This window comes from Panthera onca, chromosome E2, assembly GCF_046562875.1.
Source record: "Panthera onca isolate mPanOnc1 chromosome E2, mPanOnc1 haplotype 2, whole genome shotgun sequence".
NCBI classification, from domain to species: domain Eukaryota; kingdom Metazoa; phylum Chordata; class Mammalia; order Carnivora; family Felidae; genus Panthera; species Panthera onca.
Genome location: NC_138353.1, coordinates 54,924,493 through 54,950,855, shown reverse-complemented (window position 1 = coordinate 54,950,855; position 26,363 = coordinate 54,924,493). Strand labels below are relative to the sequence as shown.

General features: G+C 49.8%; 1 protein-coding gene and 1 pseudogene across 5 annotated transcripts in view; one reads left to right on the top strand and one right to left on the bottom strand.

Moving 5' to 3' along the window:
- PLCG2 (phospholipase C gamma 2) overlaps positions 1 to 26,363 on the bottom strand; it is a 161,294-nt gene that overhangs the window by 70,613 nt on the left and 64,318 nt on the right. For all 5 annotated transcript variants that reach the window (XM_060650040.3, XM_060650047.3, XM_060650042.3 and 2 more), the window contains 4 exons: positions 18,230 to 18,314; positions 16,024 to 16,107; positions 6,720 to 6,763; positions 4,072 to 4,144 (listed from right to left, as the gene is read on the bottom strand). In XM_060650040.3, the coding sequence (XP_060506023.1) occupies positions 4,072 to 4,144; positions 6,720 to 6,763; positions 16,024 to 16,107; positions 18,230 to 18,314 (286 nt within the window). The remainder of the gene's footprint in view (positions 1 to 4,071; positions 4,145 to 6,719; positions 6,764 to 16,023; positions 16,108 to 18,229; positions 18,315 to 26,363) is intronic.
- LOC132690088 (small ribosomal subunit protein eS12 pseudogene) lies at positions 5,557 to 6,232 on the top strand (annotated as a pseudogene).

The window sequence follows — 26,363 nt, the reverse complement described above, 5'->3', positions numbered from 1 at the left end:
AAGTTACATGCCCCTTCCGTGTCTCATTTATTACATGAGAATAACACCTATGCACAGACTTTCTGTCAGAGACTGTAGGAAATAAGGCTATGTGCTTAACATAGCATCTGGTACATAGAAAGTGCTCTGATCTGGGGCACGAGGGTGGCTCAGTCGGTTAAGCATCCAACTTCAGCTCAGGTCATGATCTCATGGTTCGGGAGGTCGAGCCCCACTTCGGGCTCTGTGCTGACACCTCAGAGCCCGGAGTTTGCTTTGGATTCTGTGTCTCCCTCTCTCTCTGCCCCTCCGCTGCTCATGCTCTGTCTCTGTCTCTCTCTCTCTCAACAATAAACAAACATTAGAAGGTGCTCCGATCCTGGCAGCTTGTGCAAACAACTGTCTTCCTCCTGTGGTCACCTCAGTCCATGCAACTCTGCACCTCATTCATTGCCATTGTCATTTAAAAGCCGAGGAAACAGAGGCTCAGGATGTCACATGACAACCCCAAGTTCACATAGCTGGTAAGCAGCAGAGTGGAGGTTCCAAATCAACTGACCTAGAATATGTCCTCTTTTCAAAGAGTCTGCCAAGTAATGCTTCTCAGATGTTGATGATGTCTGAAATATACCTTCAGCCGTTCGAAAACAGCTTCTACCACTTAGAAATTCGGAAGCCCACGGGGCGCCTGGGTAGCTCAGTCGGTTAAGCGTCCGACTTCGGCTTGGGTCGCGATCTCACAGTTCGTGAGTTCGAGCCCCATATCGGGCTCTGGGATGACCACTTAGAGCCTGGAGCCTGCTTCAAATTCTATGTCTCCCTCTCTCTCTGCTCCTCCCCTGCTCATGCTCTCTCCTTCAAAAATAAATAAAAGCATTAAAAAAAATTAAAAAAAAAAAAGAAATTCAGAAGCCCATTAGAAAAAGAACACATGATATGAAGTAACTGTACTGTTTTCCTCTCTAATCCCTAGAAGCCCATACACTCATAGGCAAAAAAGATGCACAAAAAGACGAAACATGACATAGTTTCAACTGTGACTAATGTTTTATGGCTTCTGAATACGCTAAAACCTCTACCTTTCAGGATGATAAAAGCAAATGTGCTACCAGATGTGTGTGGTTGGACGGGAAGGGTCAGACCGGGAAGTCTGAAAGAAGCAAAAGGCAAGGGCAGATACAAATAAGGTGGTAAAGAGATGGCCCCGCTGGCACGTGGGTGGCTGACCAACAATGAACCTTACTGTGGATGTTTGCAAATCTACTTGGATAGGGACACAAAGTAGCTGGGAGGCTGGGAGCGGCCGGCTCATCCACACACCAGGCGCTACGATCTTTGAATACTGGAACATAAAACTCAAATGATAGGGATACTTAATGCAAACGCCTCTCCAGACCTAGGTGCCCCCCCGCAAAGGCCAGGGGCTTCCTAGTTCCTTCTCATACAACGCTTTTGCATTTATTAAAAGGCACAGGGGCTGAGCCAGCTTAACGTGGAACTAACCTGGCTGTGAATAAAATCTTCTGCATAAAGGAGGATAAAATACCAACATTCCGGGAGTTAAAAATAAATACAAATGTATCTATGTGGGGTGGGGTGGGGTGGGGTGGGGTGCCAGGCAGCTACGATCATGAAAACGAGAAGCAAAACAGACGAAATGGGGATGAGAGTCTCAGCACTGGGCACGGACTGTATGGCCAGGCTCTGCGTTAAACCTTTTTCACGGAGCGGCTCGTTTTAAGCTCATGCAGCCCCAGAAGGTACATACGTAAACTCTCCATGTTATGTGAGTGGAGAAGCTGAAGCTTTGAGTCATTAAATAACTTGCCCCCCAACAGTGAGCCCGAGACCAACCCAGGCACATCACTTCTGGAGTCTTCCTTTTGACCCCCTCCCCCTGCCCCCAACCTGTTCGACAGTGGCACCCATCCCCTGCCAGGGCTGGCCTGTGGCACATGTAACCAGTCCTCCGGTGGGAATTTAGGTGAGCTCCAGGCCTTCACTCCTATTAAGAACCCGGCCATTGCTTCTGTAGGGTGAGTTCCTAGGAGGGCAGTTATTTAACTGAGGTATATAAACCTTTCTTCCAAGTTTTCATTTTAATCGCCTATTGCCGAAGTGCTCCCTAAAAACCTTGCACAGATCTGCACACCCAATGGGGCCTCCGTGAGTATTCCGCGGGTGAGCACCCATCACCCTAAACAAATGTCCCTGATGAGCAGCCCTGCTTCCTGCCAGCATCGCACAGAGCCAGGCACACGGGACTTAAGGGTCTGCAAGACTGACGGCTCAGTGTCCCCATTCTTGACATCAGGGGCCCCCTGGGTTCTAACTCCCCACTTGGGGAGAGAGATCTCCTGCGCTATGCTCCTGACCCACAGTCCTGATCTCCGAGGGGCCGGTGTGGGTGTCGTAAAATTAAGCAGCACAAGCTGGTGAATTCTAGGGGATCAGGCTACTCGTCCCCAGGGATTTGGCCTCAACGGCTTCCCACCAAACTGAGTAGTTAGGGCAAAAAAGAGGAAGGCGAAAAAGAAAACCGCGTGCCTCTCTCTGCTTTATGACGCTGGTGGCACAGACCCAGCATGTAAGGTGCCCAGAGAATGCACGTGCCCCTTCGCTGCACCCCACCGCACAGCTGCAGGCTCAGGTGCTCTCCTTGAACCCTGCACGGGGGAAGGGTGTCACCCTTTATCAGGCACCACCACAGCTGCCCCCTCTGCCTGGGCTTCCGTGTGGCTGGCATTGCCCCGGGTTGTGTGTCTCTGTCCATTGCTCTACTTTCAGTGAAATCTGAACATGGGAGATATGCTGGGTGACATTAACGAGTTTAGTGTGGATTGTGGAACAGGATTGCTGTGGTCATGTTTTGTGGAAAAAAAAAAAAAGTCCGTATCTGTAAGAGAGATGCACTGAAGCATTTACAAAGGAAATAATACATAGCCTGGGGTTTGCTTTAGATTATTCCACTAAAGAAATGAAGAAGAAGGGGAGGGGAGGGGAGGCACGTGGGTGTGGAGGTGGAGGACAGGAGAAATAAAATTGGGGAAACGTTTGTAACTTCTTAATCTGAGTGATGGGTACGCGGTGGCTCAAGATGCCTATCTGTCTACTCTTGCACATGTCTGAGCTGTTTTGGAGTAAAAAGTTTCTTGAGAAGCCAATGAACTGGAATGCTACGAACCTGAAACAGCTCTAAAAAATAAAGTCCATTAAAACACCAAAACCAAAAAATTAAATAAGGAGGAAGCAAAGACAACTCCAGGGACAGATGTAAAAAATTTTAAGTATCTACACAAAAATGCATGTATACGTACATACAAAGATCACTGCAATCTTCTCTGACCCCACGATTCTGGAAAGTAGGGCTCCCATCCCCACTTAGAGAGGAAACTGGGGAACAGAAAGGTCAAACCACCTGCCCAAGGTCACACAGCTAGTAGGAGGATCTCACGTTTCTCTCTGTCGAACTCAGTTTTTCCAACCACAGCACTACTGACGTTTGGGGTTGGGTGACCTGTGCATTTCAGGACGTCAGGCAGTATCCCTGGCTTCTACCCACGAGGTACCAGGAGCCCTCCCACTTGTGACAACCAAAAACATCTCCAGACATGCCCCAAACCCCCCGTTTGGTGCAATGACTCTGGTGGAAAACTACTGCCCGACACAAAAGCCCTTCACTCTGCCACCAGCACTTCCCCATGTGTCATTTGTTTAAGGACGGCTGTGCTGTTTTATCCCCCAGAGGACCCGGCAGGCTCATCCGCCCGGTCACATCTTCCCATCGCTCAGGGAAGGCTTCCAGGAAAAGGCCACATGCGATGAGCCAGGAGAGGGAGCGGAAGCCCGCTAGGTGGGAACAGACAGGGCACCCACCTGCCTCGGACTACTCTCACTCTCCCCTTCTGGATTCGTGCCTTGGAAAGGGGCCGACATGAGGCGGTTCTCCTTCCAGAGTCTAAGACACCAGAGCGGCATCGGACGGGAGCACCAATGTGTCACGACAACCGCCGGCCGGGTGGCAGGTGGTGAGAAGATGAGAACCCGGCCCAGGCAACTCCTCCAGCTCCCCCAGCCCTGGCCTGCCCTCACCTGCTGTTCGTGTAGGAGAAACCGCTGGAAGTCGTGCAGGTAAACAGCGGAGGCATCCGGCCGGTCGGTGTTGCTGCCCTCGGGGAAAGGGAGGGTGTTTAGAGAGGACACGATCGACAGAGGCTGTGCACCGGGCAGCCTGCCACCAGGCACCCTGTAAGTCCCTCCAGGGAGCTGGGTGGCAGGCTGGCCAACGGGGAAACGAGGGGACAGCGCACAGGGAGAGGCCCAAATCCAGACCAAGAGGACCCAACAGCTAACAGAGTCCCAGAGAATGAGGAGGGGCTCGCCAGGACGTGCAAAGGGTCTCAGACAAAGGGAACCATATATCCCAAGTCCTAAGGGAAAAGAGAAGGGGGGCAAGGGGCAGGGGGTGGAGGGAGAGAGCAGTGGGGGCGGGGGGCAGACCTGAACCACACAGCAAATGCTTGGGTCGGGCTGGATGTGGACAGCATTTGGGTGGGGGGAAGCTTATGCTGGAGAAGCAAACAGGGCCCCATCAAAGGGTCTCCTCGGAAGCCACAATCCAGTTTGCTGAGCCACTCAGGGCTCCGAAGCAGCAGTGGGGGTCAGCTGAAGCCCCCCAGGTTCTGGGAGGGTGGGGGGAATCAGCCTGAAGACACAAGACACAGGCTTTGGAGCAGATGAAGGCCTACTGTTGGGAGAATTTTCCGTGTGAGAGGAGAGAACCTTTCGCCCTGCATACAGGGAGACCCCACCTCAGCCGGCAGCCTGCTGACAGATGGCCTCATGGAGAGGATGTTCGGGGCCACTGAAAAAGTGGGACCTCACTGGACTGGCAGAGCAACCCTGGCTTCTGTGGAAAGTGCATTCTGTAGAACAGAGCTTTAAGGGGAAATCTATACCCTAGAATTTGTAAGGTGTCTATGTGGGGGGAGGGAAGCGGGGGTGTCTTTTAAAGCACAGGCGATAAAACACACTTTAAGCTGTTGCCTTTACTGAACTCACTTAGAATCCAAAAGTCTATTGTCATTCTCTAATTGAGAATGTACTTCCAATCTTCTTTGCTAACGACCCTCATGGTCTAACCCTTATTTTTTCCTTACAATACTACATGAAAATCAGATTTGTTTTGGGGTGCCTGGGTGGCTCAGTCAGTTAAATATCTGTCTTGATTTCGGCTCAGGTCATGATCTCACGGTCCTGAGACTGAGCCACGAGTTGGGCTCTGTGCTGAGTGGGGAATGTGCTCCCTCCCTCCCTCTCTCTGCCCCTCCCCCACTCATGCACATGCGCTCTCTCAAAATAAAAAATTAAACATTTTTTTAAAAACCAGGTTGATGGGGGGGTGGGAGGGCGGGGAGGGGAGGTGATGGGCATTGAAGAGGGCATCTTTTGGGATGACCGCTGGGTGTTGTATGGAAACTAATTTGACAATAAATTTCATATAATAAAAAAGAAAAAAAAAGAGAAAAGAAAACAAACAAATAAAAACCCAGATGTTGCCCTTTCCCTGCCGCCACTGAGTCTCGCGGAGGCAGAGGCTCGGGTGCGGTCAAGATTCGGCTCCATCCGTAACCCACCACCATGGCCGAGGAAGGCATTGCTGCTGGGGGTGTAACGGACGTTAATACCGCTTGACAACAGGTGCTGAAGACCGCCCTCATCCACGATGGCCTAGCGCGTGGAATTCGCCCATCTTTGTGTGCTGGCATCCAACTGTGATGAGCCTATGTCTGTCAAGTTGGTGGAGGCCCTTTGTGCTGAGCACCAGATCAACCTAATTAAGGTTGATGACAACAAGAAACTAGGGGAAAGGGTCGGCCTCTGTAAAACTGACAGGGAGGGAAAACCCCGTGAAGTGGTTGGTTGCAGTTGTGTGGTGGTTAAGGACTCTGGCAAAGAGTCTCAGGCCAAGGATGTCATCGAGGAATGCTTCAAACGCAAGAAACGAACAAATGAACTTGACTCTTGTTCCTCAAAACAAACAAACAAAAAAAAAAAACAAGCCAAAATAAAAAAAATAAAAAAAATAAAAACCAGATGTTCATATATACTGTGCAGTCTTGAGGTTTCCGGTTTAGAAAGGAACAGGGGTCAGTTGCCAGAGTGTCCTCATCAGTGAGGGCTGGTTCTGAAAAGCAGGCCTAGATCAGCGTGCCACAAATCATGCTAGGTGCTGTTAACTCCGTGGCCAACATTTCATAATCACAGAACGTTTCATAAATCCCCACTTGGGGAATGAGGAAGAATAGTAAAGGTCCTGACAAGTCCTGCAGCACTTACATTTTAATAATACCATTATCACTATTTATGAGCCCTTGGCCATCCCACACACCACAGGAAGCACTTTATATGCTTCAACTCGTTTTAATTCACTTAAATCTGCTTGACCAGGCATTTCCAAAACTCATTTCTGGGAGAGCAGGTCCTAAAGCATACAGGCGTCTCTGTAGAACCTGCTGGCCCACCCTCCCACCACTCCACAAACCCTGCTGTTGTTCACGTTTATCCATGCCAAGGGCTCAGGACAGCCAATTTCCCAATGAGAGACTTTGCCCCTGTGGAGATCAGCGTGTGCCCACAGAGGTGCCTCCCCCCCTTGGAGCCAGCTGGGAGGACCCACACGGGCACCCAAGCCCAACACAGCCACCCTGAACAACAATAACCCAAAAGAGGTGCCTCACCCCAAGATGAACACGGAAGAATCTTTTTTGAATTCATCAAGAATCTGAAAGAGAAAACAGAAGGAAAACACACACAAAATAAGAACATGAGACAAGTCAAGCCACTTCATGCACATGGACAGGGTTTTTTAATTAAACAATTATAACTGGCATGACTTGTAATATTTGAATATGACAGAAACTTAGGTAGAAGTCTTCTTCGCCCCCTTCTTAGTCTAATTCCTGAGAAGCAATCAATCTTAGTAATTTGGTAGGTTGCCTTCTAGAATCTGTTTAGTGGATATTCATTTTAATTATACCTTATCCTATCATATTACATCCATGTCTCCAAACTTTTAGCTGTGTTTTAGGCTTTATTATTCTGCTCCTCAATCATCCTGCATCATTACTATGAAAACCCACACTGTATTCCATAATACGGACATCACTGATGTTCTGCTGTTAGACCCAGCGTTACAAAGAGTGTCCACGTATCTGTGTATTTTTGCCCGGCCGCACAAAATATTTCCATTGGGTAGACAGGGAAGCACCTGGGTACGGTGTGCGCCTGTTAACTTTGACAGATTCACCAAACTCTTCTCCAAACAACTGTCCGGACCAGCGCCCCCACCAGAGAATGCATAGCCTTTTCTACGCCCTCACTGCTGCATTTCCCGTCGGTAATATTGCAGCGAGCTAATTTTTCATCTTCAGATTCGAGAGAAGGAAAGAAATATTGGGCAACTTCGGTCCTGCCCTTCATGGCCACACACACACACCCCCCCATACTGTCCCTCCTTCCGGTTAGGTAGCATTACCTTAATAATTTTTAATCAGGCTATGACTGGATAAGCATTTGAGAAATTCAGGGCACAGATGGACACGTAGCCACTGGCATGTTACAAACGCTAATGATAGAACTACAACTCCCAGTCTAGACTCCCCAGTCCTTTAGCCAAACTGCCTGGAGTCCAGGATGATACAAGGAAAACCAACGTTCCAGAGAAGGTATGGACAGGCCCCTGGGAAGCATCAGGAGGTCTGCGTTGGTCTGTGCACGTATGTGTTTTTATTTCTGGAAAGATGATCTACAGCTTTAATCAGCATCTCAAAGAAATGGGTCACCCAGAAAGGTTAAGAGCCACTTTCAGAAGAGCTCACAAGTCTCCCTTCTATTTACGTGTAACTGACAGCATAGCTATTTCTTAAATTAAAAAAAAAAAAAAAAAAAAAAAAAGAAGAAGGGATTTGGGGCAGTGCGTGCTGTTATTTGGATGTTTGGCAGTTAGATCACTAGATCGACACGGCGCTTCAGGCCAGATCCCTTCTAAACCCAAACCCCGAGACTGGTTTCCTTACACCTGGAGAAAGCCGGGTCTAGACTTATCCTCAATTATCTATGCTATGAGATCCTTAAAGCCAGTCTTTTCCTTTACTTCTTTTCAAGGAAGCACACAAAAAGCTCCACCCCATTTCAGCCAGGCAGGCAGTGGGGCCAAAGGAGGGGGTGCCCCGACTGCAGAGAGGCCTCCAGAGCCAGAAAACACGGGGAGAAACACCCCAGCTTCCCCTCTTGCACGCCTGTACCCCCATCCCTATCCGCCCATTTGCTGAACCTGCTGGCAGAACACCTGGGAATGAGTTTGTGGGAATGAGCCCCCCACAGGGCACAGAGTGGGACAGGGGGTAGACTGGAGGCAAAAAGGCAAATAGTACCAGCCTGAGGCTCACCTCTTGGGTAGCAGAAACAGAATTCACAGACGCAAGGCAATAGCGTAGGCCTGGGGGTAGGGGTGACGGGGAACCGAAGACAGAAGGCGTGAAGATTCCTGGGTGGGTGCATCCAGCATTCGCTGCAGTGAAGACTGGGGGAGGGGAGGAGTGTCACCAGGCCTCTCCCGAACATTCCAGCAGGAGATGCAAAGCAAGCTGGCAGTGAGACGGGCAAGTCCAGTGAGACACTGGCCCTGCCTGGGACGCACCAACCTTTGGACACGAAGAAATCAAAGACCCCGCCAAGAATGTGTGAGTGCAGAGACAGTGAGGTAAGAGGAGAATGAAGACAGCACAGTGTCTCAAAGCCAAGTGACGATATCCAGGAGAGAGACACCAGTGATCTACGCCATGGAGCGGGCAAAATGAAGGCCACAGGACCGACCAGTGGCTCTGTTGATGTGGAGGTCACTGGTCTTAGGAAAACATCAACTGCCGTGGGGTGAGAAGCATGGAACGTGGCTGGGGCAGGGAGGGAGGCAAGGGGGACAGCAAGGTCGACGGCGCTCCTGCAAGAGGTCACTCTACGGGGCAGAGAAATGAGGCAGCAGTCAGAGGACATGCGTCAAGGAGGGCATTCTATTGATGGAAGACAGTATAGCATGTGTTACATGCGTCCCCCGAGAGATCTGTGCAAGCCCTAAGCCCCCCGCACCTGTGAACGGGACCTTATTTGGAAATAGGGTCTTTGCAGATGTGATCGAGTTAAGGCGAGGTCCTGCCAGATTACGGTGGGCCCTAGTCCAATGACTGGAGTCCTTATAAAGAGGGACACCTGGAGGCCGGCACAGACCAGGGCAAGGCAGCCACGTGATGACGGAGGCAGAGACTGGAGCGATGCGTCTCCAAGGCCAGGAGCGCCCAGGACGGCCAGCTAACACCAGAAGTGGGGAGAGAGGCAAGGAGATTCTCCCCCCGAGATTTCAGTGGGAGCTGAGTGGTGTCAGCACCCTTACTGGGAGAGAACAGAGGTCTGTTCTCTTCGGCCACTTAGCTGGGGTCTGCTGCGGCAGCCCTGACAAACTAATGGCTTGTCAGGAGCTGACACGAGGCAGCCACGACCTCAGTTACCCCCGGCACCCATCCCACCCAGAAGACAGTAAAGCGAAGCCCACTTTGGCAACAAAAAACAGGCTCCAGGAGGATGAGCAGCCGTTTTCAGATGACATACCCAGAATGTCAAGGGGCCACAATTTCAGCCCCCGTCCACCTTGGTTCATCTCCAGTGGCCTTCACAGTACGTGCAAATGCACACAAAGTGAATAATGACATCCTAGCAAGGAGAGAAGAATATTCTAGATGCTACAAGGCACACAGAGTGAAGAGACAGCAATTAGATTATGTTACCATTACCGTGTAGGGTTATGTGGTCAAATTCTACTAAACCAGGATGTCGGGGGCCCCGTGTGACTCTGGGTGATGTCCTGACCCGTCTCACCCCAGCAGAGGATCAATGAGGTCAAGAGAGATGTCTGTTTTGCTAACCACTGGGCCCTCTTGGCTCAAACATTTGTTGAACGAATGCTGAAAATAATGGGTCAATTAATTTTCTCTAGGAAAAATTTAAAGGCTACGAAAAAAGTCACCTCTGACTTTTGAGTCCCAGGAGAAGAGGCAGTTACAGCTAGACAAGGGAAGGGGCCGTGCCCAAGGATGGGGACCACGGAAGCAAGAGCCCAGAGGAATCGAGGTCAAGGAGTTGAGTCTCCCCATATGGCAGGGGCACCCTCCAGGCTGTAACTCAGCCTACACATGCTGTGCTCATTTGAGCCATTTGGTTCCAGGAGGCCAAGGGGAAAGTGGCAGTGACAGAAAAAGCTAACCAGAGGGTCACTGCCGACGTGTGCACGGTGGGTCCTTCTCCCTCCTCGCTGCCAATTCGAATAATGTACCACATTCCCTGTCCCTGGAAGCCTCAGCCAGCATACCATCACAGAACGTGACTCACTTGTCATACACTCACACCCATGTAAAACTCAGAAGAATAAACATTAGTCTTTCTACCAAAAGTATAATCCCAGGTATAATCGTAGAAGCTTTGCAGGCGTTTCAATTATCTTTTGCTTTGTACGTGCGTCTTACTTTTAAGTAGTAGACAAAACATTCCTTTGCTTATAATACCATTTATTCAAACATCAGAAATGAATTTCCCATCAAGCGCTGCCCGGTCATCTGCTTCAATACGGTGAGCGGTCAGAGGACACTCTGGGAAAGCCACCGATTGTGACCGAGATGGTCTTTCTGAAGCAGGACAGAGAGCGGGAGCACCAAAGGTCAGCGCTTCCTTCCCGTGTGTGGCATATTCTGCCTCACGACAGGCTGTTCTGAGGGCCAGCTATGTGCAGGACACTCTGAGGGGTGACCGCTATCTCTGAGCCCTTTTAACCCTCTCACCGAGCCTGGAGGATGGGCGCCGTCACCCCCCAACAACAGACAAGACTGAGGGTGTGGACACTTAAGGCTGCTCTCAGCTACAAGTAACACTAAGGGAGGAGTACTGCCACCTTAAAAAAAAATCACAGCTGTTTTCTAGAACAGGCAAACAAGCAAGAGAGGATGCCTGCATTCAGACCCCGTGGGGATGGTAATGGGCGGGAGGAGGCAGTGAGTGCTTGTTTGCTGGTACCCCGCACGGGTGGGAGGGTACTTGTTCTCTGACTGGCACGGGACACAGTTTGTGTGATTACTGCTTGTGAGCCGCTGGAGAGCAACTTCAAATCTTGGCTTTATGGGAACCCTTGGTGGACAGGCTTTGAAGACGGCCTTAGGATGTCCTCCTCCCTCCAGCCCTGCGTTATCCCTGCCACTTGCAAAAGGCATGGGTGCACGCGATTACACGTCTATGACTACATGACGATGCCGTATACGAGTGAGCAACTGTCTTGCCAGCTTTGGGGAAGCCAGCAGCCATGTAGGTGAGCCCCATCCCTCAGGGAGCTGTGGGTGGCTTCTGGACAACAAGGAACTGAACCCTCAATCCTACACCTGTAAGGAACTAAAGGTTCCACAACTTCATGGGCTTGGAAGCAGATCTTTTCCCACTTGAGTCTCAGATGAGACCACAGCCCCCAGCTAAAATCCCGTGAGACCCCAGAGCAGAGAATCCAGCCAACGCGTGCCAGAATGCCTGAGCCCCAGAAACTGCATCATACGTGATATTGCTATCTGGCTAACGAGGAACCGTAGCACATTTCCGAAGGAATCTACTGGAGGGTCCAGAGGATGCATCGTCTGAAAGGGCAGGGCGTAAAAACAGACAGATAAACAGCAACCTGAACGCCACACCCCACCGAGGTGAAACTCAAGTCCCGGACCAACAGCAGGAAGGAAACCAGCCAGCTGTCCTCGCTGATGATGCCCGACGCCCCACCGTCACTGACCAAGGGGGACTTCGCTTGTCTGGTGGGGAGGCAGCAAGGCAGCAGTTACAAAGCTGGGTATTAAAGCATTTAAGGAAGAAACAATATGATGCTGGGTTTGCTTCAACATCATCTGAGCAGAGAGAAGTGGGCAAGGGCAAGATGAAACCCGATGGCCATGAGCTGATCATTGCTAAAGCTGTGATGGTCCACAGAGGGTTCGCATACCTTTGCCTCTGCTTATACGTGTTTTGACATTCCCTTTCGTGAGAACATTTTAAAAATTAAAAAAGCCGTGTCAGTGGCTGGGCAATGAAGTCGGGCAGAGGAGCGTTCAAATCCTGGCTGTATAACCTCCAGCAAGTAGCTTCCCTGAGCTTCAGTTTCTTCATCTGTAAAATGGGGCTAATAACGGTAGGTCTCCCACAGTTGGGAAGAGGATTAAGAGCACGTACAGCACTTAGCACAGCACCCAGCGTGTAGTTCACACTTAGGAAAGGTTCGCTAAGGATCTTTTTTTATAATATTGTTAGTATAACCTAGTTAGAGGCCCATCACCCGGGGAAACACATGGGATTAACTTTCTTCTCTTCCTGCTGCTACCCAAATTTTAGAAGCTTTGAGTCTTGACAGCAGCGATGTAAGCAGGTGGTTAGACACAAGGAGGAACTGGTTACCCCAAGTTGGAAACCTACAGGTACTGCTGAGCACGAACCCGCTCCTGGGTCTAGGCTTGGGGGTTGTCCATCACCCTAAACAGCCCTATCTCCCCAGAAGAGCCTAGGAAATCCAGCTGAGCCTGTAAGAGCATATCTCTATTGCTTTTCTCTCCTCTGTGCAGCCAGCAAGGAGCCCAGGAAGTAAATTATATGCTAACAGTAGGGGAGGGGCATTTACCTACACAAGAGTTAGTGAGGTTTCTCAAGCTGGCCACTATCTATCAAGCTTGGGGTTTTGTTATTCAAATTCCAAGCCAGTTATACCCTCCAGTGGTGGAGATCAAGTGGTGGGGCCTGGTAGGCAAGGTAAATTAGCAGAGAGAAATGGGTGGTGGGTGAGAGCTGGGGCAAACCAGAGAATGCACGCTTCCTTTCTACTCATACATCCCCGTGGGGAACTCAGGAAAGACCCAGAGATAGCCAGATGTCCATTTTTTTTTAAAGCAACAGAAAAATCTAGATATTAATATGAAACTTCTTGAGTTTTAAATGTAGGCAATTCATTTCAAGAAACACTTAAACCATTAGGCCAAGTACAACAGAATGAAGGCTGAAGGTGGCGTTCTGGCCAACAGAAGCCAGCCTCTGGTACAGATGGGGCGTCTCCCCACCCAAAACCGGGCAATCAAAGACACCCCCAGAGGATTCAGGGATTCTGCAGAAATCAGACTCAACTTTCTTTCTCCTCCTTCTCCCTCTCAAACACACACGCATTAGCCTTAAAAAGGGACATTAACAACAGTGCAGGTTGAATTAAGTCTCAGGTGGAATTTTATCACAGTGGAAACAGACCGCCAGCAGGCTAACCTGCTGGGCAGATTAACCTGCGGGCAGATTAAACAGCTTTTGTGCAAACCTTGTTCTCAAGCTTCGCCTGCCGTCCGTCTGATGAGACAGCATCCTGAAATTTCAAGGCAACTGACTATAAAAACAATTGTTTGCAACTACTTATCTGGAGTGAATCAAGCTTCTTCTCAATCCTGGTCAACTGCAGACAATTGCTATCTCCAATTGTCATTCTGGATTTCACTTGTGCATTGTCATCAAAGGTTTTCACTGTTCTCAAGAACTGATTATAAATCAAAGTTACAGATTTTGGCCTAAGAAGTGTTTTGATCAGCTTGTATGCAGTTTTTAAAAAAAATTTTTGTAATGTTTATTTATTTTTGTGAAAGAGAGAGAGAGAGACAGAGCATGAGTTGGGGAGAGGCAGAGAGAGAGGGAGACACAGAATCCGAAGCAGGCTCCAGGCTCTGAGCTGTCAGCACAGAGCCCGACACGGGGCTCAAACTCACAAACCGCGAGATCATGACTTGAGCTGAAGCCAGACACTTAACCCACTAAGCCACCCAGGCGCCCCAGCTTTTTTTTTTTAAGGTTTCATATAAAAAAGGGGAACAGGGTGCCTGGGGGGACTCAGGCCGTTGAGCATCTGACTGTTGACTTCAGCTCAGGTTATGATCTCGCAGGCTGTGAGTTCGAGCCCCACATCGGGCTCTGTGCTAGCAGTGTGAGGCCTACTTGGGATGCCGTCTCCCTCGCTCTCTGTCCCTCCCCTGCTTGCTCTCTATCGCTTTCTCAAATAACAATACAAAAAAACTTAAAAAAATAGGAGGAGGAAAGTTATATAATTTTTAAAGTTTTATAAGCAACGGCTTGATTGAATACCTTTATTTTATAAAGGTGGCTGAGTGAAAGAGAAAAAGTTGTCTTTCCTCAAAATCACCTGGTCAGCCAAGGCCAATTTAGGGGCTGACATCCGGGTCTTTCAATCCCCAAAGCTTATAGTCTTCCTACTCTCCTTGGCAAATCAAGAAGTAATATATGAAAACAACCCCAGTGAAGTAGAATTTTTTTACTCTATTAAAGAATGTATTTTTTCCCAATGTAGGCAGACGGCCAGCAGTCACCCATCAGAAAGCCTCACCCTGTGCCCACCTGCAGGCCTGCATGCAGAAGGCAATTAATAAGTGTCTTCTCATGATTTTCATGCTCATCACTTAAAAATGCCTGCACTCTTGACTGCCCCACCCCCAGCCCTCATTCAGTGCTCCCTAGAGCCCGGTGGGAATCCCCGCCCCCATTACACAGATAAGAGACTGAGGCTGAGAATCGTGCGTGGCCAGCCCCAGATCACACAGCTCATAGGAGAAACCAGATCCTCTGGCTCCAAGTCCTATGTTCTCCCTGCTTTGGACCCACCCTTGCTACCTGCAAAGCCCTTTTCCAACAACCTCCTGTTTGCGGGATGAGTGCGGCCTGCCAGGCACTGTGCTCCATGCACTGCAATGAACAATCCTTCTTTTTAAGCTCTACGCTTTATGGGATTTTTTAAAATGTATGTTTGAGAGAGAAAGAGAGAGAGAGAGCAGGGGAGGGGCAGAGAGAGAGAATCTCAAGCAAGTTCTACCCTGCCAGCACAGAGCCTGATGCGGGGTTCGATCCCACGAACCTCGAGATCATGACCTGAGAAGAAACCAAGAGCCGGATGCTTAACCAACTGAGCCCCCCAGACGCCCCTATGGGACTCTCTTTTTATTGCAAAAGTAATGTACTCCTTGGAATGAGTCAGAGAGAACAGGGGTGTGCAAAGAAAAATTCAGTGATCTCTCCTGCCCATCCTCCTAAACCCCTTCAGTGCATACACGAAATCAACATTAAACATAAAAACACACATAGACATATGGAGGGGGATTACTCTAGGCAGATTTTGGTTTTGTTTTTTATCAGACCTGGTTCCTCATGTGAATCTGCTGCTGGTTTTGCTCACAAAACACCATGAACATCCCTCCAGATCGACACACACACAGATTCAGGCTTCATAATCAGCTGCATGATGCTGTGTGCTATGGATGGACCACAGTTTACTCAGCCATTTCTCTCCTGAGAAGCATGCAGAAGGCTCCCAGCTATTTTGCTGGCATAAATAATGCTGCAATAAACACTCTACCACTCAATTCCTAGGTCCCAGTGCCCTTATTTGTCTAAAACAGAGTCCCCAAAATGCCACCGTCAGGTCAAAATGTATGCACATCTTATTTTAAAATGGCATATTATCCGAATGAAAAATTATTCTCATTAAAAAATGAATAAAAGCATAAAAATAAGGAACACACACATAATCCCTCTACCCAGAGATGGTTACTCTTCATAATTTGATAAATTTCCTTTGCAGAATGAGATCATGCAGTGGAGTTAGCTGAACTTAATAGGCTCAGATTAAATTCCAACCAGACTTGTCACATTCCCACCCGGAAGGTATGAGAGAGCCATTTCCCCCCGCTCCGATTTCCCCACAGCTCTCTCACGCCAACCTAACGGACACAAACAGTGAGTCGCAGCCACTCCCACGGTCTACTTCCTTGACTAGAAGGGACACTCAACGCTTCTCGTGGGTTTCTTAGGAGCGTGCTGGACTTTGACACACAGGGGAAACGAAAACATCATTGATCATTTGCCCAAGAATCGTCTTACCGACTTTTGCTGCTCAAACATAAGATTTTTATAGAAAAGGTGGAACTGCTCAAAGCTGAGTTCATCTTTGTGAGCGCCGATTTCCTGTAAATTAAAAGAAAAAGTAACCACTCGGTCTCTGAGGTTCCCTACAAGAACACCGCTCCACTATTAACAGGCAGGACCGCCCTTCGACAGCACTGGCTGAAAGCAAACTCGCAGTCTTCTGAAGTCAAACTGTTCACAGGTTTCCGAATTTATCTGCCTAGAGAACATAACCACCAGGAGTCCCACCAGGTAAGACCCTGGCCTCGAACCCCAAAATAAGAGTCTCGGCCAGAATCCCAAGGGCAGTAATACTTTCTGGGGGCAGGAGACATTTCCAAATCTAGACCTAGAGCAGGGTCCATACATATAGGTCATTCTAAAAGCCAGGGAAAACTAACCAGGCCTTTGGACTTAAGAGTTCAACTCCAGTCAAGGCTTGTCCCCTGAACTGCTTAATGGCTTTGGGTCATTTACTTGAACCTTTCAGACCCTCAGTTTCTTCATCTGTAAAATGGGAAAACTACCACTACCCTCCCTAGGACTTCCCTAGAACCAAATCAGTAAGGTCTATGTATCACCTGCTCAGTAAGGGCTTGATAAAGAGCCAGGTTCCAGGGGGCTGCCTGGGTGGCTCAGTCGGCTGAGCGTCTGACTCTTGGTTTGGGCTCAGGTCATGATCTCATGGTTCATGGCCTCAGGCCTCATGTTGGGCTCCACGCTAACAACAGGGAGCCTACTTGGGATTCTCTGTCTCCCTCTCTCTGTGCCCCTCCAGGGAGCTCGCGCGTGCGCTCTCTCTCTCTCAAAATAAATAAATGCATTTTTTAAAAATATAAAGACTCCTGGGGCGCCTGGGTGGCTCAGTCGGTTAAGCGGCCGACTTCAGCTCAGGTCACGATCTCGCGATCCGTGAGTTCGAGCCCCGCGTCGGGCTCTGGGCTGATGGCTCAGAGCCTGGAGCCTGCTTCCGATTCTGTGTCTCCCTCTCTCTCTGCCCCTCCCCCGTTCATGCTCTGTCTCTCTCTGTGTCAAAAATAAATAAAACGTTAAAAAAATATATATATATATAAAGATTCCTGTGATGCGGTCATCAATGGTGAATGCTTCTCCCACCTCTGTTTCGGCCTTCTTTTAAATTTTTTTTTTTCAACGTTTTTTATTTATTTTTGGGACAGAGAGACAGAGCATGAACGGGGGAGGGGCAGAGAGAGAGGGAGACACAGAATCGGAAGCAGGCTCCAGGCTCCGAGCCATCAGCCCAGAGCCTGACGCGGGGCTCGAACTCACGGACCGCGAGATCGTGACCTGGCTGAAGTCGGACACTTAACCGACTGTGCCACCCAGGCGCCCCATTGGCCTTCTTAAAATAGTTGGAATGTTTTAGGCAGGTCGAAAGATGGCTTGATAGCCATAAGGTGGGTTAACACTTCCAAGAGCCCACTGGTACTGAAATGAATGCACATTCTTGGCTAAGGAAGCCTGTACCTGGGGCTGCCACTGACAAGGCCGTGTAAGTCCTGCCATTGGGACCAGTGGAATGGAGAGTCACTGGGCTCCGTGACAAGGGTCAGGACCTCTCAGAGCACCACAAAGAGTGCCTACCCATCACCTCCGTTCTTATGCACTCAAGAAAGCCCCCCCGCCCTACTCTACACCCCCACTCTTAGAGTCACCACCTGCCACAGATCTACCAATAACTCCATTATGCAAGAACATAAACAAACTAAGTGATGGCAGGGAGCAGGGGTGGTAGGGAAGTGGGGGGATGGGCAGAGAAGAGCTAACTCCAAGTATGTTGGGAGAACTTGCATACAAAATGCCACATCCCTGACAACCTACGTAAGGAAACTTCCATGATAGTTTCAAAACAAAACAAAACAAAAAAAACCCCACGTGTTCAACGTTACTTGAAGGAAAGCAGGCTGTGCGATGGTGAGGGAAAGGGAAGGCTATACCGTGGGAACATCCCAAGTCAAGCAGCTCAGCAAACGTGGTCCTCAAGGAGGATGTTGTCTGCTAGGATTGCAAACATGGGCCTACGACCTCCAAGGGGTCCCTCTGTCTCAACTGAGACAGAGGAATCAGGAGGTGAAGGATTCTCCTGGGCACCATTCAGCGGGGCTCAAAGGCTAAGCGACCCTAAATTCACAAAATCACCACGCCAAGCCACGAAACTTACCACAAACTTATCTTTGAGGAACTTGGCACTGTTCACTTTGAAGTTGACCAAGGGCAAGATGGTCTTCAGCTCCCGGAGGGTGATGCTGCAAAAGAAGGAAACCCCAGCTCTATCCACCTCGAGGGGCTTCAACGGTAGAGGGAGCGGCTGTTCCCATCCACTGCACCCTCAGGAGCCCCGTGAGAAGACGGGCCGGACACAAGAGACCTTGGGCTCAAGGGGGCTGATGCCACGATGTGCAAGGCTGGTCTCCACACTTCAGGGATGGCCGTGGACTCAGGTCACTTAAGAGATTCACAGGGTGAGCAGAACATGGTATCAGGTGCCCAGAAAGCTTTGCAGATAGGAAATGTCCCAGGGGTTCAAACGAAGGGGAGATCGATGAAGGCCAGAGGGCAAGGGGGAAGGAGCTGACCTTATTCAAGCACCTGCGATGTGCCAGGCAATAACGTTACCTAACCCCTCACTACACTTGACCCCTCAACACAGTAAGCATCACCCACCCTCAGGGTTCAGAACAGGCCACGGGGTGGTGTTTGAGGGGGGAGGGCACACTGCTCGAGGTCAGAGCTGGGTGACGGCAGAGCTTGGGTTTGAATCAAATCCCAAAATGTACAGTCATCTGGACCACATCACAGAAATCTTCATGCATGTTTTTTGCTAGGCCAGGTGGCAAGCTCAGGTTCAGAGCCAAGAAAGGGAGAGCGCATTCCGAGCAAAGGAAATAACCGTACTGGGGACACCTGAGTGGCTCAGGCAGCTCAACATCCGACTTCAGCTCGGTTCATGATCCTGTAATTCGCAGGTTCGAGCCCCACTTTAGACTCTATGCTGACGGCTCAGAGCCTGGAGCCTGCTTCGGATTCTGTGTCTCCCTCTCTCTGTGCCCCTCTCCTGCTCACACTCTGTTTCCCTCCTTCTCAAAAATAAGTAAAACATTAACAAAAATTGTTTTTTAAAAAAGAAATAACCATACTGGGGCACCTGGTGACTCAGTCGGTCAAGCGTCCAACTCTTGATTTCGGCTCAGGTCATGATCTCAGGGTTCCTGAGTTCAAGCCCCAGATCAGGCTTTGTGCTTACAGTGCAAAGCCCACTTGAGGTCTTCTGTCCCCCTCTCTCTCTGCCCCTCCCCTGCTCGCGTGCTTTGTCTCTCAAAAAATAAAACGTTTCAAAAGTAAAAAAGAAATAACCGTGCTAGCAATAATAACAGCAGTGATGGCTGAAACCGAAATAGCGCATACTCAACGCTAGGCACCATTCCAGGGGACAGGGACACACACACTCATTCGATGCCCTGCCACCTTACGAGGCCCACACCGTTAGCACCTCCATATTCCAGCTGAAGAAACAGGCTCAGAGAGGCTGGGCGCTGGGACGTGGAGGACGTGAACTCCAGGGCAGCTGCCTGTAACCACCGCACGTTACTTCCCCTCTGGGAACAGCATGAACGGTGGGGAGGTATACGGGGTTAGGGTGGTGGGTCAAGGGCATGAGATCCAGACCCCTGTGGCCGCAGAGCCGGGCGTCTGGCAGAGTGAGAGACGGTGGTCCGGGGGAGCTGTTGGTGTGGTCAACAAAAACTGCTCTGTGTTCTGGAGACGTCAGGCTGGACAGGGCTGTGCACGGCCAAGGAAGGAAGCCTGCCCAGGATGTGGGCAGAAAATGGCCCAGTTTCCCCAACGCTGCCAACTCGGCCTCTGCCGGTACATCCGGAAGGAAGCAGCACGTTCTACTCAGCAGCTGCCCCTGGAGGCGACTACATGGGACGCTGGCCATCTCAGTGTCCCCATGGCCAGCCGTTTTACCTCTAGTCTAACAGCCCCCCTAACATCAGACTCCTTTACCTGCAAGATGCTTCCCTACCCTCCACTACTCCAGGGCCTGCACCGAGGGCTTTCCCAGAGACACTGAGAGCACCCATGTCAGGAGTGGCTGGCTGGGCACAGAATCAAGCAGGCTGCCTGAGACCCCCATCCTGACCCAGCCCCCGGGGGTGTCCGGGAAGAACCCGGCCAGGGCAGGATGAACAGAGAAGAGCAGCAGGGGCTGGCACCACGAGACGGGACAGGGAGGGGGTCTGGTCAAGCTGGTGTCCCTGCAGCGCTCATCCAGGATCAAGGAAGAGGTCAGAGTCCCCTTGGGAACCCAGAACCTTGAGGCAGAAACAGGGCCAAGAACCCTCCCCACATCAGGCACCAACATAGGGGGGCTGGGAGCCAATGGAGCAAATACAGGGTCTGGGGTAAGGAGACACTGAGCAACGGGGCATCTGAATCCACCGGCTGTGGAAGTCCCACCTTACCGCACAACAGGTGAACCCCCAGGTAAAGGGGGGGGGGCAAAGAGCTTCCTTGGGCCCCCGTGCCAGGACTTTGCCACCCCACTCCCCTCCCCACACTCCCACCCCCATCCCCGGGCCTGTGGCTGTGCACTGCAGAGCCTGACCATGAGCAAGAACAAGCACGGAGACTCCCCAGCTGCTGGAGGGGAGGAACCCAGCAGCCCCAACTTCACCGCTCTCCCCGTCTGGGACTTGTCATGAGATGAAGAGTGCACCTCACCAGGGTCACATCCAGCATGCAATGACTAGTCAGTCAGAGTGAGCAGCTCTCTGATGACCTCAATGGAGGACGGCTCTACAGGCCGTGCTTGTGACCATGGCAGCCCATCTCCTTCTACCCCCTCCACACCCACAGGTGTCCATCCACCCCCACACCCACCCCAGAAAGCTTCCCACACACAAACCCACGTTTTAGACTCTGCTTCCTACAGGCTCGGCCAGTGACAGCCGGTTGGGAACCAGGGCGATTCCTTTGGAGAGGGAAGACTAGACATGATCCCCGCCATGGGCCACAAAGGGCCCTCCGTCTTCCCTGGAAGACATCACTCTACCATGGTGGCATCTTCCCTTGTCGGCCTGGCACGGTCCCAGCTCCTACAGCAGCGCATCCCAGCAGCCCTTACCATGCTGCCCGGGGTTTGTAGCCCCAGGAAACTTATCTGCCCCCCTGAGGCTGGATCAACATCTCCACCACCCTAGGCTTCTTAGAGCAAGGAAGGACAATAATAAGCCTATGTCGTGCCCAACCTAAGTCAGGCACCGCCTAAATGCTTTTCACATACCGACCCACTGAAACCTCACACCAGGAACTATTCTCTCTCTTCTACAGACAGATTAGAGAGCTAAGGCACAGAGAAATTAAGTAATTCACCCAAACTCACACAACCAGTAAGTGTCCAAGCAGAGATTCAAACCTCACCACCGTCCAACTTTCTATGATGATGGAAATGTTCTAGATCTGCGCTGTGCAATGTAGCAGCCGCTACCCACATGTGGCTACTGGCCATCTGAAATGTGCCTAGCATGACCGAGGAACTAAAATTTTACTCTTATTTAATTTTAATTAATTTAAATAGCCACACGTAGCTAGGGGGCGCCATACTGGACAGAGCAGCTCTAGAAGCTTGGTTGTCCAGGTAGGGTCCCTAGACCAGCGGCACCAACATCAGCTGGGAGTTTGTTCGAAATGCAAATTCTTGAGCCCCAGGCCAGACCTAGTGAAGGAGAATCTGTGCAGGGGAGACTGCACACCTAAGGCTAACGCCCCGCTCCCCCAGGACCTCCCAATGTGCTGGGGCCACAATGTTAACTGCCTGGTAGCTATCTGCATGCCTGCTGACGGACAGACCTGGACCCACACACCTGCCCCCCACCTGCAACCCCTGCCCCCTTCTGCCTCCTGAAGACCTAACACAGTCTGCCCTCTGTCCCTGCCAGCATGAAGAATAAAGCGCAGCATTCAGCCTGTGCAAATCCAACGTCATATACCAAGGGGCAAAAGGCAAAGGAGGGAAAGAAATGTCCACAGGCGACAATCTGCTACCAGCCCTTGAGGCTGCTATCCGTCTGTGGGACTCAGAGCCTGTGACCCTCACACCTGGTAACACAATTCCAGGGGCCCTCAAGGAAGGCTCAGGGGGGTTTCTCAAGGTATATTTTTAAAAAAATTTTTTTTAATGTTAATTTCTCTTTGAGAGAGACAGCGAGCAAGCATGCATGTGTGCACGCTGGGGAGGGGCAGAGAGAGAGGGAGACACAGAATGGGAAGCAGGCTCCGGGCTCCGAGCTGTCAGCACAGAGCCTGATGCAGGGTTCGAACCCACCAAGTATGAGATCATGACCTGAGCCGAAGTCGGTCACTTAACCAACTGAGCCACCCAGGCACCCCTCAAGGTATATTTTGACCACAGAAATTTCCCCCTTTTGCACCAACCTCAGAACATAATTCCCAGGTAAGAGACAACTCAACTCTAAAGGCTCAAAGATGGACTGGGGCTGGGTCTCTAAAAATCTAGCCAAGAGTTATGGTGAAAGCACTAACACCTTTGACTCAGTGTCCCCAGGCCTGGAAATGTCTTAAGGAACTCTTTCAAAGCTAGAACGTTCCATCTGCTCAATGTTATGTGTAGGAATAAAAGGTAGAACTTTCATCCAACAAACACTAGGAACACCAAACCAGTCAGACCTCTGACCTCAAAGAGCCTCCACCAACGTGAGCAGCAACTAGAAGGGAGGACTCAAGAAAAGTGGAGCACGTCCGCCCAATGGGGACTAGGCAGCCATGGCACAAGGCTAAGAATCCTACAGAGACCCAAAAAATGCTTCTTATGAGCGTCATGTCATAGGTTCACTATGAAGACAACTCGGTGAAAATGTGAACCTAAGGAAGAACTGGACATAACTTAAATGACACACAAAAGCCAACTTTTCAAACCAAGTATCACCTTTCCATTGGTTGATTCCTAATGTAGGCACTGACATCATGTTCCTGAAGAGGTGAAATGAAACATGTATGTTCTTACGGTTTAACACGAGGTGAAGTCAGTTTAACTCTCCCCTCCTTCAGGGTGGGCTGGACTCAAGAGATTTACTCCCCAAGAACAGGGTTGGGGGTGACTTTACAAAGCAGAAATCTTCCGACACCACCTTGGCCAGGTGATTAAGCATTGCATCGCCGCGGATGAGCCGCACCGGGAGCACACACTACTCAATGTGATAGAACGAACGAGAACTTCACCTCTGTGATACTCTTCCCCAACACCCGCAGCCGCAGCCTACCTGTCACTCCAGCCTAATCACGACAAAAAGGTCAGACCAACACGAACCAAGGGCTGTACTACAACATACCTGAGATGTGCTGCTCAGAAGTGTCAAGGTCAGGAAAGACTGAGAAATGGTCACGGACCAGAGGAGACCAAGGGACAGAACAACGAAGTGTAACGCCGGGCCCCTGGACTGGATCTCGAACCAGGAAAAGGACGTCTGTGGGAAAACACTGAGCCCCAAATAAAGTCCAGGGCTCAGTTCTGAGTCACATACCAATGCTGGTTTCTTAGTTTTGACAAATACGTCATGACGAGGCGTGATGTGAGCATTAGAGAAAGCGGGAGGAGGATTTGGGAACTCCCTGTAAGATCTTTGCAACTTTCCTCTAAATGAAAAATTATTCCAAAATTTAGAAATTACAAAAGAAAAGGATACAAGATCGTGCGCGCAATTAGATTTTGATAAAGTCAAATGAATAAGTAAAAAGAAGCTGAAGATGAAAATCTACTGAAAAAAATTATAGCTGGAGTTAACAGTGCTTACCATTTAATATCCAATTTATACTTTTTTTTCTAGTTTTCAGTATTTATAAAGTTTCCTAGAACTAATAGGAGTTACTTTCATATTTTTTTGAAAATTCGCTTTTTCAAAGGTAATTATAAATAATTTTTTAAAAAATCACTTTTTCGGGGCACCAGCATGGCTCAGTCATTTAAGCGTCCAACTTCAGCTCAGGTCATAATCCCATGGTTTGCGGGTTTGAGCCCCGTGTCAGGCTCTGTGCTGACAGCTCAGAGCCTGGAGCCTGCTTCAGATTCTGTGTCTCCCTCTCTCTCTCTGCCCTGCCCCTGCTCACGCTCTTTCTCTTTCTAAAGTAAATAAACATTTAAAAAAATAATAATAAAATAAAAATAAAAAATTCACTTTTTCAAAAGGTCATATAAATAACAGCATGAACATGAAAAATAAAATATTGTGTCTCAGGGTCAGTGCTTGAAAGCTGAAGAAGGACTAAAATCATGAGGTGAACTTTTGAAATGGGCAAAGGATCTGAACAGACGTTTCTCCAGAGAAGACAGGCAAAACTAAAAAGCATGTGAAAAGATGCTCAACATCCCTAGTCATGAGGAAGGTGCAAAGCAAAACCAAAATGAGCTACTATTTCACACCCACTAAAGTGGCTGTTATTTGAAAGAAAGGGAGGGAGGGAGGGAGGGAGGGAGGGAGGGAGGGAGGGAGGAAGGGAGGGAGTGAGGGAGGGAGGAAGGGAGGAAGGGAGGAAGGGAGGGACGGAGGGACAGAGGGAGGAAGGAAGGAAGGAAGAGGAAAGTAACTTGACAAGCAAGTGGCAAAGACTGGAGCCCTTGTGTCCTGCTGGTGGCTGTGTCAGTCTGCACCTGCCGTGGGAAACGGTAAAGCAGTTTGTCTAAGACTTGAACAGTATGGGGGGTGCCTGGGTGGCTCAGTTGGGTGAAGTGTCTGACTCTTGATTTCAACTCAAGTCACGACCTCACAGTTTCATGAGTTCGAGCCCAGCACTGGGCTCTGTGCTCTGTCTCTCTCAAAATAAATAAATAAACTTAAGGGGCGCCTGGGTGGTACAGTCAGTTAAGCACCCGACTTCGGCTCAGGTCATGATCTTGCTGTTTGTGGGTTCGAGCCCCACATGGGGCTCTGCTGTCAGCTGAGAGCCTGAAGCCAGCTTCGGATTCTGTGTCCCCTCTCGTTCGGCCCCTCCCCAACTCATGCACTGTCTCTCTCTCTCTCTTTCAAAAGTAAATAAGCATTAAAAATTATTTTAAAAATATATAAACTTAAAAAAAAAAAAGAACAGTACTACCATTTGATTCCACAAATCCACTTCTGGAAAACGTACACAGGAACTGAAAACAGGGGCATGAACATTCACGTTCAAAGGAACCATACTCACAACAGCCAAAAGAGGAAGGTTATTAAAGTGTTCATCAACAGATGCACGGACAAACAAAACGTGGTCTGCACCTATGGCGGAATATTATGCAGCCTTAAAAAGGAAATTGTGACACCTGCTACAGGAACATGGATGAACCGTGAAGACGTCCTGAGTGAAACAAGCCAGGAAGACAAATACTGCCTAATTCCACACGTACGAGGTGCCCAGAGCAGTCACACCCCATGGAGACAGAACGGAGAAGAGAGGTGATCAGGGCGGGGGAGGAGGAGAGGGGCAGGTACCGTTCACGGGGACGGAGTTTCAGTCCCGTAAGGAGAAAAGAGCTCTGAAGCCAGATGGCGGTGGATGTACAACAGCACGAATGTACTTCATCTCACAGAGGCATACGCTTAAAATGGTAGATCTTACCATAATCAAATTCAATAGTTTATAGGGCCCCTGGGTGGCTCAGTCAGTCAACCGTCCGACTTCAGCTCAGGTCATGATGTCCCAGTTCGTGGGTTCGAGCCCCGTGTCGTGCTCTGTGCTGACAGCTCAGAGCCTGGAGCCTGTTTCAGTTTCGATCTCTCTCTCTCTCTCTCTCTCTCTCTCTCTCTCTCTCTCTGCCCCTCCCTCCCTCCCTCCTGCTCTGTCTCTCTCTCTCTCTCTCTCAAAAACAAATAAAACATTAACATTTTTTTTAAAAAAAATAAGAAGTGGGGCCCCTGGGTGGCTCAGTCAGTCAACCGTCCGACTTCAGCTCAGGTCATGATGTCCCAGTTCGTGGGTTCGAGCCCCATGTCGTGCTCTGTGCTGACAGCTCGGAGCCTGGAGCCTGTTTCAGTTTCGATCTCTCTCTCTCTCTCTCTCTCTCTCTCTCTCTCTGCCCCTCCCTCCCTCCCTCCTGCTCTGTCTCTCTCTCTCTCTCTCTCAAAAACAAATAAAACATTAACATTTTTTTTAAAAAAAAATAAGAAGTGGGGCCCCTGGGTGGCTCAGTCAGTCAACCGTCCGACTTCAGCTCAGGTCATGATGTCCCAGTTCGTGGGTTCGAGCCCCGTGTTGTGCTCTGTGCTGACAGCTCGGAGCCTGGACCCTGTTTCAGTTTCGAT